Here is a 14,063-nt window from a genome sequence, read left to right on the forward strand (position 1 = left end):
TACTTTGTGGGTACTGTGGTGTTGAATGCTGAGCTGTAGTCATTGTTAGCATTCTCACGTAGGTGTTCTTTTTGTCCAGGTGGGAAAGGGCAGTGTGGAGTGCGATTGAGATTGCGTCATCTGTGGATCTGTTGGGGCGGTATGCAAATTGGAGTGGGTCTTGGGCCTTCATGATGGTGTTGATGTGAGCCATGACCAGTCTTTCAAATCACTTCATGGCTCCCGACGTGAGTGCTACGGGACGGTAATCATTTAAGCAGGTTACCTTCGCTTTCTTGGGCACAAGGACTATGGTGGTCTGTTTGAAACATGTTGGTGTTACAGACTCGGTCAGGGAGAGGTTGAAAATGTCAGTGAAGACACTTGCCAGTTGGTCCACGCATGCTTTGAGTACCCGTCCTGGTAATCCGTCTGGCTCCGCGGCTTTGTGAATGTTGACCTGTTTGAAGGTCTTGCTCTATGCTTAATGGTTGAATTCATTTTAATTTCATATTGCGCTTTTAATGTACTTCTTATATTATTTTCTCCTCTTTTCCAACAGGTTGTCTGTTTGAGAACGAGTTGTGCACTCCATACGAGATCTGTGTCAACGGTAAGCTATTTTCATTTCTTTCAGAAAGAAACCATGCAACTCTAAAATAGAGATCACAAATCAAAGCTCAAATATATTTAATCTGAAAGGAAATTGGACATTCATGGCACAATATCAGAGAAAGTGTTGATGATCAATTTCTCCTCACTTCTCCTAATGAATGGTTGGTTCAGAACACAGGCTATAAATAGATTATATTTCTATAGTATAGAATGCACAGGTGGTCAGTTCTGAATACACAGGTCAGCCACAGGAAATAATAGCTAAGAGAACAATACAGCCAGACACAGCTTGTGAGATGGTGTCCACCTCTCTTCTTGTGTGCTCTCTTTGGGCCTCTACTCCCTCAGAAAGAATTTGTTTAGGCTTCGTCCCAAATTACACTTTCTTCCCATTATAAAGCACGACCTTTGACCAGAGCCTTTTCAGCCCTGGTCAAAATATGGAATAGGGTGCCATTTGGCACTCAGCCATTCTAATTTCCTGTCTCTAATCTCATTCTGATAGGAATATAATAATGCCTTGTGCTATGGGGCGAAATCATATTCATAGATAAACAATTTTTTTGGCCCAGCTCAGCTAAGCTCTCAGTCTGTGTTTTGTCTGCGCTGGTTGCCGCCTGAGTATGGCCTGATTTAACGTAGGAACACTCTCCTAAGACAGGGATTCAAGTGCAAACTTGGGCTTTATGGATAGACATTATGTCCAGGAGCTCCATCTGTCCAATTCGGCTGCTCAGTCTAGAGCATATGGGAGCATCCCAACCTTGAGGTGAACACACCTTCATGAATGTTGTTCTTCCCATAGATTCACTAGAGTGGACAAAGCCCCTCAGACAATCATTTAATGGTTCTACCTCTCGACCTGATTACACGTGTTTTTGAGGGATTATTATAAACCGTTCATGTTTTTTCCTCATGGATATTTGATTCATTTGATCTAACTGATGACATAGTAGGCATGCGAGGGACATGAGAGAGGTATGTTGTATTATAGGGGTTGCTGTTCACACCCCTCACAACTCACTCAGTCACACTTACCAATAGCACACAAGTGGTTCTACACACCACAGCAACACATTGTCCATTTTTAAGGTGTTTTTTTCACCAGTAACCAATCAATAATGTATTGGTGTTGTGAGATAAATTGAGCTTTATTTTATGTGAAAGAAATTGCATATATTAGGCCTGATATGGTGTGTATTTTTTACGGCACTCCTAATGGCTAAATACTGTTATCATTCAGACAAAAAAAACAATCAATGTAGATTGACGTGCTGCCTAGCAACAGACTGAAAATTCTACTTTGCCAGCCAGTCTGACGCTTTCTCTCTTTGACTACCTGTTTGAAACTGTTACTACAAGTGCCAGCTGAGCTGAGGTCAGGCTGACACTTGGACCACGCTGTGTAAAAGATACAGTGAGTGAGCACCACCACTTTCTCTCTGTGGTGTGCCAGGCAGTGTTAATGACAGTGTTGTCAAATTACCCTACTATACTGTCACTTACCAGGTAGAAAAATAAGACACAGTGAGGGGGCTAATAGGTGATGGGGGAACAGCATCAACAGCCCCTCCCGCTCCTGCTGTTTTTTTACTGTTACTTTGCCTGCCTACAACTCTCTGTTTTATGCCCAAATACAAAAACCACTGTTAACATGTGAACACTGTGTTGATAGAGTTACATGGTTACTACACAGGTATAAAAACAAAATGGGACAGTTGAAAGTGTTACTGTAAAATGTCACCTCATTTGGTTATTATGTGAAACAATAGTGAGGGGAAACAAGCTACTGTAATTCAAAGTAGTTTGGTACTGAACTAAAGTAGCCGCAAGGCATCTCATCGATCAAAGACATATTAATCAGAGACACTGACAGCTCCATGCTTTCTGCTCTCTCTCTCTCTCTCTCCGTGTGCAAAATTAATCATTTTTTACTCAGAACATCAGCTTCTGATGTAGCTTCCTGGATCCTGCGATAGAGATGCGTATTCGTGTTCACTGGAGGAGGGTACCTGGCTTTTAATATTCTAGAACATATCTCATCCCCTGCAGGGATGCATCTCAAATGGCACCCTATTCCCAGCCCTATAGCGCCCTGGTCAAAAGTAGTGCACTATAAATGGAATAGAGTACCATTTGGGACACGGCTCAGGTCTGATCTGGAGCACAAAGGAAAGGGCAGTCTGGATGATCGTCGGCGGTGGAGAGGCTCAGTTTGATCTGTCTGAGGATGAGCAGTCCTGAATTTAGACCAGGATGACCAAGTGCTCTGTGACATTATAGGCACATCTCATGATTCTGAATGACCTGGTGTCAATAGCACGGAAGCCCAGTAGCCTGCACATAAAGATATGGTCTGAATCCCAAATAGCCCTATAGGTCCTGGTCAAAATCTGTACAATAGTGCAATATATGGAATAGGGTGCCATTTGGAATGTATAGAATGGTAGGGAAGGGTCTGCTGTCAATTGTTATACATACTGTCCCCTTGTGGTCACTCCCATGTATTGCACATCATACCCAAGATGATAGAGCTGAGGGTACTGCAGCTTTTCAGTAGACTGTATTACCAATGTTGTCCCTACAGCTGAATGGCAGGGTGTCGGTCTGGGTATTGGAGCGAGGTCAGGTCAGGGGGAAATAGGCTGTGGAAAATCAACATAGGCAGTGGAAAGTGTGCACAATGCACGCCCTTTTTGCTTAACCCAGTTTCACTTTGATCCAGTAGGTGTGATGTTGCTATCAGATAACATATCTGGAGTGTATATTAATGATGATAGATCATTTTTAAGTGAGGGTGTATCCAAGTGATGTAACATGATAGAAATCTGTCTGTAATGAATGTAACTTTTAAAGTATATTTATGACAGAGTATTCCTATTACAGTGTATTTGACTAGTTGACAACATATTTTGTTAGATATTGTGTTAATGTAATCCACCATTATTTTGACTTTTCATGGCTTCTTTTGGACGGTATGCTTCTTTTGTTAATTTGTCGTGTTGTTAAACTTTGACTGTTGTCAAAAACACTGTAGCCTATAGAGAACAATTTCTTCTAGTGCAAGTTTAACAGCTTCCTGAATGTTTTCTGTTGATCTGTGAGGCTTGAAATGGATGAATCACATCCGTCCCCCAGTGGCGTGATTACCCATGGAGGTGATGGATAGTATTTGTGTTGCCAGTTTGCTAAAGAGTTGTGCATGAGCAAACCCAAGGTTGTTCTAATGCTTTCAGAAGGGAGACTAGCAATTTGTGGAAGCCAATTAATCTTGCTTTGAGCTTTTGGTTTGTTTACAAGACTCGCTGGGTCCTGCTGTTTTATTTGCTCAATACTTCTTTGCTCGACTAGGATTCTCAGAAACGTGCACACTGACACACACTCGTGGTTTATATTTCATCATGGTTTATATTTCATGTTTGTCTCACTTGCGATATTTCATTGCTGCTTGGAAAAGGGATATGTGAAACAAGATACAGTATATGAATACAGTGATCTGTGCTATTTGAATGGAAAATGGATATTAATATTTATAAAATGACTGAAATCTACTCATCAGCAAGTCATGTCGAACAAGCAATTTGCCGCAATGGAAAATCCAGGGTACTCTCTAGGCCAGTGGTTCCAAAACTGTGGAGTCGGGAGGGAGGGGAGCAGGGTATCTCAGTCCAGCTTTCAATTTACTCTTGAATGTAGTAACAGTAGAATGCACAAGGTGCATTCTGGGTAGCGCATCACCAGTTTTGCTCTTGTCATGTCAGTCATTGCATACCTTAGAGAGCTGTTTGTAACCTTTCAGAAATGTCCAGATCAACTAGCCATTGTGGGATGTTCCCCAATGCTGGAAGGGGGGCCTGGGTTTAAAAAACGTTTGCAAACGCCTGCTCTAGGACACCAGCAGGCCCTTGAATGATCAGTCAGTCGCCACCTTGTGGTGCAATTACAGTACTGTTTCATGCATTTTTTCGCCAAAAAAAGTCAAGAATGTCAGACATGCTTTACTGATTCTGAATGATTGCTACATGAACAGTTGATGTATACATGTATACAATGATATTGAAAATGTGCTGGATATGTCTAGATTATTCTCCTCTGATTTGCCAGTAAATGTTCATCAGTTTCCTAGTCTGTATTGTGTAATGTGTGATTTATAATTAAATACCGGTAGTACAGAATGCTCCCTCAGCCTGTCTTTGTTCCACAAGGAACACCCTCTGTGTGCTCAACAGTGAAATTGAAACATTCCTTCCCTGATACAGGAATACCTGTAGTCAATAAGTATACACTTTCTTATACTTTTCTTTTGGACATGTCAGAAGTGTACTTGGTGCTTTGTTACATTGTTTATGGAGTAATTTTGTAAAACTCCAGTGCAGAATAGATTCTGATTAAATCAATTAAGATGTTGCTGTAATTAATACAGTTTACTTTTTGTACAAAGCGGAGAAAGCCTTGGTAAATTCATAATGCAAGATTAAGGAGCTGATCGTGGACTACAGGAGAAGGCGGGCCGAACATGCACCCATTAACATTGACGGGGCTGTAGTGGAGCGGGTCGAGAGTTTTAAGTTCCTTGGTGTCCACATCACCAACGAACTATCATGGTCCAAACACACCAAGACAGTCATGAAGAGGGCACAACAAAACCTTTTCCCCCTCAGGAGACTGAAAATATTTGGCATGGGTCCCCAGATCCTCAAAAAGTTCTACAGCTGCACCATCGAGAGCATCCTGACCAGCCTCCCGGGTGGCGCAGTGGTGGCGCAGTGGCACTGTACTGCAGCGCCAGCTGTGCCACCAGAGACTCTGGGTTCGCGCCCAGGCTCTGTCGTAACCGGTCGCGACCGGGAGGTCCGCGGGGCGGCGCACAATTGGCCTAACGTCGTCCGGGTTAGGGAGGCCGGTAGGGATATCCTTGTCTCATCGCGCACCAGCGACTCCTGTGGCGGGCCGGGCGCAGTGCGCGCTAACCAAGGTTGCCAGGTGCACGGTGTTTCCTCCGACACATTGGTGTGGCTGGCTTCCGGGTTGGATGTGCGCTGTGTTAAGAAGCAGTGCGGCTTGGTTGGGTTGTGTATCGGAGGACGCATGACTTTCAACCTTCGTCTCTCCCGAGCCCGTACGGGAGTTGTAGCGATGAGACAAGATAGTAGCTACTAAACAATTGGATACCATGAAATTGGGGAGAAAAAAGGGATAACATTTTTAATTATGATTTATTTTTTAACGAGAGCATCCTCCTGGTATGGCAACTGCTCGACCGTAAGGCAGTGGGTAGTGGACCTATATAATAGGCGTGTCAGAGGACTACTACCACACGGCAAGCGGTGCAGGAGCCCCAAGTCTAGGACCAAAAGGCTCCTTAACAGCTTCTACCCCCAAGCCTGCTGTACAATTAATCAATGGCCACCAAGCAGCAGTGTTTTGTACATTGCTGTTACTCGTTGGTTATTATCTATACATAATCACTTCACCCCTACCTACATGTACAAATTACCTCTAACCTGTACGCCCACACACTAACTCGGTACCGGTGCCCCCTGTATATAGCCTCGTTATTGTGTTACTTTTTTTTTTTTACATTCTTTCACATTCTTTTACTTTAGTTTATTTGGTAAATATTTTCTAAAACTCTTCTTGAACTGTACTGTTGGTTAAGGGCTTGTAAGTAAGCATTTCACGGTAAGGTCTACACTTGTTGTATTTGGCAACGTTTGATTTGAGTATTAATAACAACAGTTGAGGTCTTGTGTGGTATAATACAGTATATTCACACCGTAGTTATTTAATTTGGACCTATACATGTATTTATGCTTGGCTCACTTAAGAAGCAAAGGTACATTTACATAAAATGTTCAATACATCAAGTGGGGTCGCACGTACACACGCACGCACACACGCACGTACACACACACACGCACGTACACACGCACGCACACACACGCACGTACACACGCACGTACACACACACGCACGTACACACGCACGTACACACACACGCACGTACACACACACGCACGCACACACACACGCACGTACACACGCACGTACACACACACGCACGCACACACACGCGCACTGTATTCTATCTTACTAATAGAAAACCGTGGAGAACAGATGTTCCACAATTTAGCACCAATGTATGATCATTTCCAAAACAAAACCATTAAGATTCTGCTAGTAGAAGCACATACTGCGATTTCCTCCAAAGTGCCTGATGTTGGCTATGTGAATCTAACCCTTTCTCATTAAGACAACAGACACCAGGTGCTTTTTGAGACGAGCAGGCGAAGAGGCATCAGAGGCCTGTTGAAAACTTGCTGGAGCACCACACAAACAAAAGAGGATGCTCTAATCTGTTCCAGCTGCTACTCTGATTAGCAAAAGGGGAGTTGGGGACAAACACTCAACTGGCATCACCATGGCAACAGGTGTAACAGGGGAATGGAAATAAATTGGCCCATTACCCAGCTGTGTCCTAACAGGTCTTCATCTAACATGTCACGGACAGATTCAGATTGCTGTGTGACTCCTCCCAGCTAGTAGGTTTTGGTCTCTGATAACAAGACAGCCTGTTTGTTTGTCTCAAGCAACTCAAAATGTAGCAACTCTTACTGATTTAATAAATAAATAGCCGTTTAAAAAAAATATACAGTACATAAGCTATATTGAGAAAAGAACAATCATGTTTGATTCTGGCCCTCCTGCTTCCTGAAATGGTTAAGTGTCATGGCCAGCTCTGTGGTAAACGTGGTTGTGGTTGCGGATGCTCTGCTTATTAAAGGGGAAATTGTAATGGGCCACAGATGTGATGCTTTATACTGTATGTGGCACGGAAAGCTTTCCATCAACTGAAATCATCATCATCATCATCATCTGTTTAGCTTAAGTCTAAAACATTTGTTTAATGAGATCTAGCATATATCTACCATATTAGATATATACCATACCACCACTATATCTACCATATTTCTACACTATATCTACCATATTTCTACACCATATCTACCATATTTCTACACCATATCTACCATATTTCTACACCATATCTACCATATTTCTACACTATATCTACCATATTTCTACACTATATCTACCATATCTCTACACTATATCTACCGTATATGTACACTATATCTACCATATCTGTACACTATATATGCCGTATCTCTACACTGTCTACCATATCTGCACACAATATATACCCTACATCTACCATATCAATATACTATATCTACCATATCAATATACTATATCTACCATATCAATATACTATATCTACCATATATCTACACTATATCTACTATATTTCTATACTACATCTACCATATCAATATACTATATCTACCATATCAATATACTATATCTACCATATATCTACACTATATCTACTATATTTCTATACTATATCTACCATATCTCTACACTATATCTACCATATCTGTACACTACACCTACCATATCTATACACTATATCAACCATATCTCGTCTAGCCGTGTCTGAATCCTGGCTTAGGAAGACCACCAAAAACTCTGAAATCTCCATCCCTAACTACAACATTTTCAGACGAGATAGAACGGCCAAAGGGAGCGGTGTTGCAATCTACTGCAGAGATAGCCTGCAGAGTTCTGTCATACTATCCAGGTCTGTACCCAAACAATTTAAACTTCTACTTTTAAAAATCCAACTCTCTAAAAACAAGTCTCTCACCGTTGCCGCCTGCTATAGACCACCCTCTGCCCCCAGCTGTGCTCTGGACACTATATGTGAACTGATTACCCCCCATCTATCTAACACCCCAGCCATCCTACAATCTAAGCTTGATGCCCTCAATCTCACACAAATGATCAATGAACCTACCAGGTACCACCCCAGCCGTAAACACGGGCACCCTCATAGATATCATCCTAACCAACTTGCCCTCTAAATACACCTCTGCTGTTTTCAACCAAGATCTCAGCGATCACTGCCTCATTGCCTGCATCCGTAATGGGTCAGCGGTCAAGCGACCTCCACTCATCACTGTCAAACGCTCCCTGAAACACTTTGGGAGCAGGACTTTCTAATCGACCTGGCCCAGGTATCCTGGAAGGATATTGACCTCATCCCGTCAGTAGAGGATGCCTGGTTATTTTTTTTAAATGCCTTCCTCACCATCTTAAATAAGCATGCCCCATTCAAGAAATCTAGAACCAGGAACAGATATAGCCCTTGCTTCTCTCCAGACCTGACTGCCCTTAACCAATACAAAAACATCCTATAGCGTTCTGCATTAGCATCGAACAGCCCCCGTGATATGCAACTTTTCAGCGAAGTTAGAAACCAATATACACAGGCAGTTAGAAAAGCTAAGGCTAGCTTTTTCAAGCAGAAATTTGCTTCCTGCAACACAAACTCAAAAAAGTTCTGGGATACTGTAAAGCCCATGTATTCATTGACCTGGCCAAAGCTTTCGACTCTGTCAGTCACCACATCCTCATCGGCAGACTCGACAGCCTTGGTTTCTCAAATTATTGCCTCGCCTGGTTCACCAACTACTTCTCTGATAGAGTTCAATGTGTCAAATCGGAGGGTCTGTTGTCCGGGCCTCTGGCAGTCTCTATGGGGGTGCCACAGGGTTCAATTATTGGGCCGACTCTCTTCTCTCTTCTCTGTATACATCAATGATGTCGCTCTTGCTGCATGTGAGTCTCTGATCCACGTCTATGCAGACGACACCATTCTGTATACTTCTGGCCCTTCTTTGGACACTGTGTTAACAACCCTCCAGGCGAGCTTCAATGCCATACAACTCTCCTTCCGTGGCCTCCAATTGCTGTTAAATACAAGTAAAACTAAATGCATGCTCTTCAACCGATCGCTGCCTGCACCTGCCCGCCTGTCCAACATCACTACTCTGGACGGCTCTGACTTAGAATATGTGGACAACTACAAATACCTAGGTGTCTGGTTAGACTGTAAACTCTCCTTCCAGACTCACATCAAACATCTCCAATCCAAAGTTAAATCTAGAATTGGCTTCCTATTTCGCAACAAAGCATCCTTCACTCATGCTGCCAAACATACCCTCGTAAAACGGACCATCTTACCGATCCTCGACTTCGGCGATGTCATTTACAAAATAGCCTCCAATACCCCACTCAACAAATTGGATGCAATCTATCACAGTGCCATCCGTTTTGTCACCAAAGCCCCATATACTACCCACCACTGCGACCTGTACGCTCTCATTGGTTGGCCCTCGCTTCATACTCGTCGCCAAACCCACTGGCTCCAGGTCATCTACAAGACCCTGCTAGGTAAAGTCCCCACTTATCTCAGCTTGCTGGTCACCATAGCAGCACCCACCTGTAGCACGCGCTCCAGCAGGTATATCTCTCTGGTCACCCCCAAAACCAATTATTCCTTTGGCCGCCTCTCCTTCCAGTTCTCTGCTGCCAATGACTGGAACAAACTACAAAAATCTCTGAGACTGGAAACACTTATCTCCCTCACTAGCTTTAAGCACCAGCTGTCAGAGCAGCTCACAGATTACTGCACCTGTACATAGCCCATCTATAATTTAGCCTAAACAACTACCTCTTCCCCTACTGTATTTATTTATTTTGCTCCTTTGCACCCCATTATGCAAATCTACCATTCCAGTGTTTTACTTGCTATATTGTATTTACTTCGCCACCATGGCCTTTTTTTGTTGCCTTTACCTCCCTTATCTCACCTCATTTGCTCACATCCTATATAGACTTATTTTTCTATTGTATTATTGACTGTATGTTTGTTTTACTCCATGTGTAACTCTGTGTTGTTGTATGTGTCGAACTGCTTTGCTTTATCTTGGCCAGGTCGCAGTTGTAAATGAGAACTTGGTCTCAAATAGCCTTCCTGGCCAAGGTGAAATCAATAAAATAAATGAATATAACTACCATATCTCTCTCTATACTATATCTACCGTATCTCTATAATATATCTACCGTATCTCTATACTATATCTACTATATCTCTATTCTATACCTACCGTATCTCTATACTATATCTACTATATCTATATTCTATACCTACCATATCTCTATACTATATCTACCATATCTCTATACTATATCTACTATATCTCTATACTATATCTACCGTATCTCTATACTATATCTACCGTATCTCTATACTATATCTACTATATCTATATTCTATACCTACCATATCTCTATACTATATCTACCATATCTCTATACTATATCTACCATATCTCTATACTATATCTACTATATCTCTATACTATATCTACCATATCTCTATACTATATCTACCATATCTCTATACTATATCTACCATATCTCTATACTATATCTACCATATCTCTATACTATATCTACTATATCTCTATACTATATCTACCATATCTCTATACTATATCTACCATATCTCTATACTATATCTACCATATCTCTATACTATATCTACTATATCTCTATACTATATCTACCATATCTCTATACTATATCTACCATATCTCTATACTATATCTACTATATCTCTATACTATATCTACCATATCTCTATACTATATCTACTATATCTCTATACTATATCTACCATATCTCTACACTTGGGCAACTACCATATCTCTCCCATATAACTAATTTTCAGCCTAATGGACTGGACCCCTCCTGGGAGCCAGACAGAGCTTGGCCAGAACCCCACAGACACCAAGATCAATTACTCTGGCATCCCACGGCACAATCGGACACTTACGGCATCCCAAATGACACCCTATCCCCTATATAGTGCACCTCGTTTGCCCAGAGCCTGTTCGCTTATAGGGAATAGATTGCCATTTGGGTTACAAGCTGGATAGGCAATACACATCATCCTGCTCTGGCAGGCAGCAGCTAGCAGCAGCATGGCCCAGTGACTCATAGACTCCCACTCAGAGAACCTTTTATTAGCTTTAGCATCACTCACAGCTGATTAGCTGCATCCACTGATGCTGTGCATTGGCTGTGATTTGACTGTCACACACTGGAGAAAGAGCTGAGGTGTAGTGCAATGCGGAGGAGATATTTTACAGGATAAATGTTATATTTAGGCTTGAAGTATCTTCTTGTTTTTTGTATGAGACAATCAGAATTCAGAAATCTATACACTTATCCTATTCATTTATAGGTTTACCCTTATTCATCATTTTGGTGATATCGTATAAAGATGGATTGTGGAAGTTGCTTCCTGTTGTTTTGATGGAATATGGGAGTTGTTTAGAGTTACTCCAGCTGTACAGACCAGTGTAGCACAGCAGAACATGACCACCTGGTCACTTCCAAGCAGGGATAATACATCAGTCAGAATCCAACAAGGCATTTCTAAACTCCAGCGAGCATCTCCTCAATCATAATGCAAACCACTCCCATGAAAATGGCCTTTAAATTCTCCTTTGCTGTAATCCACGCCGTAAATCAAGTTGAAGGAAGGGGGCTCTGGCTTTGATTAACACCCCCATGTACAGGGGCCAAGATGGATGAGAAAGAAGCTGTTTCGGACTTAAATCTGCATTGCTATCATTACGAGTAATAATTCAAATGTTGCCTTGAACTTCACCACAGTACAGCAAGAGGACAATATGAAAAGAAAAAATGCAAAAGACACAAGCCTGATACAACTGATGCTTTACGGAATGGCATTTGATAGGATATGGTATATTATACTATACCTCCATGTTGTGTGAATATAGATTGGATTAGATTGATTTATGGTTATCAACATAACAATCATCTTCCTGGTCATACATAAGCAAAAACACACGTTACACAATATTGGCAATAGGTACAATACAAAAACATGTGTCATTGTAAAAGTGGTTAATGCATAGGTTACTGTCTCTTATCGCTCATGTTTCCCATTATAGAAACAGAGATGGTGACAGAGAGTGAATGGTTGTTACAGGCAGTAGAGAGACCGATTGGACACCATACAGCTCGGTGCCAGGCCACTCTCAGTTTCCTCAGAAATGTTACAATGGGGGGTGTTCTAAAACAAAAAGGCTGGGCTGTTTCCATAGCCCAACATGGACCATTGCCAACATGTTTGCATGGCACCATTTGAATTGGATCTCACTCAACGATGGGAGTGATTTGTGAACCAAAACAAATGAGCATGATGAATTCATACATTTTGCAATGCAATGTTACTCTACTGTCTTTCACATTATGCTGTTGGGCAGTAATTGGCAAAGGTTGCTTCCCAAAATGGCAGCCATAGGGCTTGTGTCAAAAGTAGTGCACAAGGGAATAGGGTGCCATTTGGGACGTATCCACACTTTTATAAGTGCTGGCTTTCTATTCTTGTTTAGATACTGGGTAGATTAAATATGAATCCTGCTGTATGTGCACCTCAGAGTGCGTCACCCCAGAGCCCATTGGACACAGCGTAGAGCTCAGGGCCGCTGATATGTAGATAAGATGAGCCTTCATTGATAACGTCTCTCTATTGATGAGCCAGTGCTTTTCACCATGCTGATAGCATCATGTCTAAAGTGAGAAGCATTAGCTCCCATTGAAGAATATCTAAATCTCTGAAAAAAAGCTCACTGGGTTGGTACTGAAGGGAGAGTGTTGTGCTTCTTGGTGAGTCATAAAAATAGCAGTTTTTTTTTTAACTCATAATAATGAATTGTATCAAAGTCATTCTGTTGGTCTCTGTTATTAATGTTTGAAGTCCCTGGAATGGGGAATCTGTATGGCAGAGTTTAGTACCATACAGTATGTTCCTGACTCTCTGTGTCCTCCTTTCCCCAGATGGAATGTTCGGGAGGTGTCACTCCAAACCAGTTCCGGTGACAGAGGTGTACACCTATGATGTATCTCTGTCTGTGGTTCAGCACTTCAGGACACTGCTGCAGAAACTCTCCCACAGAGGTACGTAACATAGTGTGGGGTGCTGCGGGGTACGCCAAGGTGACGCACCGTTTGGACGGTTCGAAGAGTGGAACAAGTCTACACACAGCTCATAAAACACAACTTAATTCCAAAAAGCAACATGTTTGTAGGAATTTTTTGACACTTGTTGTCAGGCAAACTGATCAAGGATCATCAACTCCAATTTCCACTTTTACACCAGCGATACCACTTACTACTGCTGCCGTCACGGTCTGCCACAGCCCCCCTGAGTCATCCTCAGAGACCCAGCCACCCGACTGGTGTGGAAATGTCAGCAACGCATAATTAATATGCTTGCTTCAGTCACTTCTAATACTACACTAGGCTTACATTTGTTCAACAATAACAATTTTCACTTCTAAACTTCTTTCACTACCATAAAACATATTTTTAAGATCGATGAACAAATACATACATTTTCAAATGCTACGACAAGAACACTTGAACTATTCCACATACAGTTGAAGTCAGAAGTTTACATACACTTAGGTTGGAGTCATTAAAACTCGTTTTTCAACCACTCCACAAATTTCTTGTTAACAAAC

At 42.0% G+C, this 14,063-nt stretch overlaps 1 protein-coding gene across 1 annotated transcript in view; it reads left to right on the forward strand.

The window, feature by feature from the left end:
• Positions 1-14,063, forward strand: part of LOC110530265 (receptor-type tyrosine-protein phosphatase N2) — a 148,120-nt gene that overhangs the window by 14,763 nt on the left and 119,294 nt on the right. Inside the window, exons 2-3 of the mRNA XM_021613182.2 lie at positions 542-592; positions 13,378-13,497. Of these exons, the coding sequence (XP_021468857.2) occupies positions 542-592; positions 13,378-13,497 (171 nt within the window). The remainder of the gene's footprint in view (positions 1-541; positions 593-13,377; positions 13,498-14,063) is intronic.

This window comes from Oncorhynchus mykiss, chromosome 8 (genome assembly GCF_013265735.2).
Source record: "Oncorhynchus mykiss isolate Arlee chromosome 8, USDA_OmykA_1.1, whole genome shotgun sequence".
NCBI lineage: Eukaryota > Metazoa > Chordata > Actinopteri > Salmoniformes > Salmonidae > Oncorhynchus > Oncorhynchus mykiss.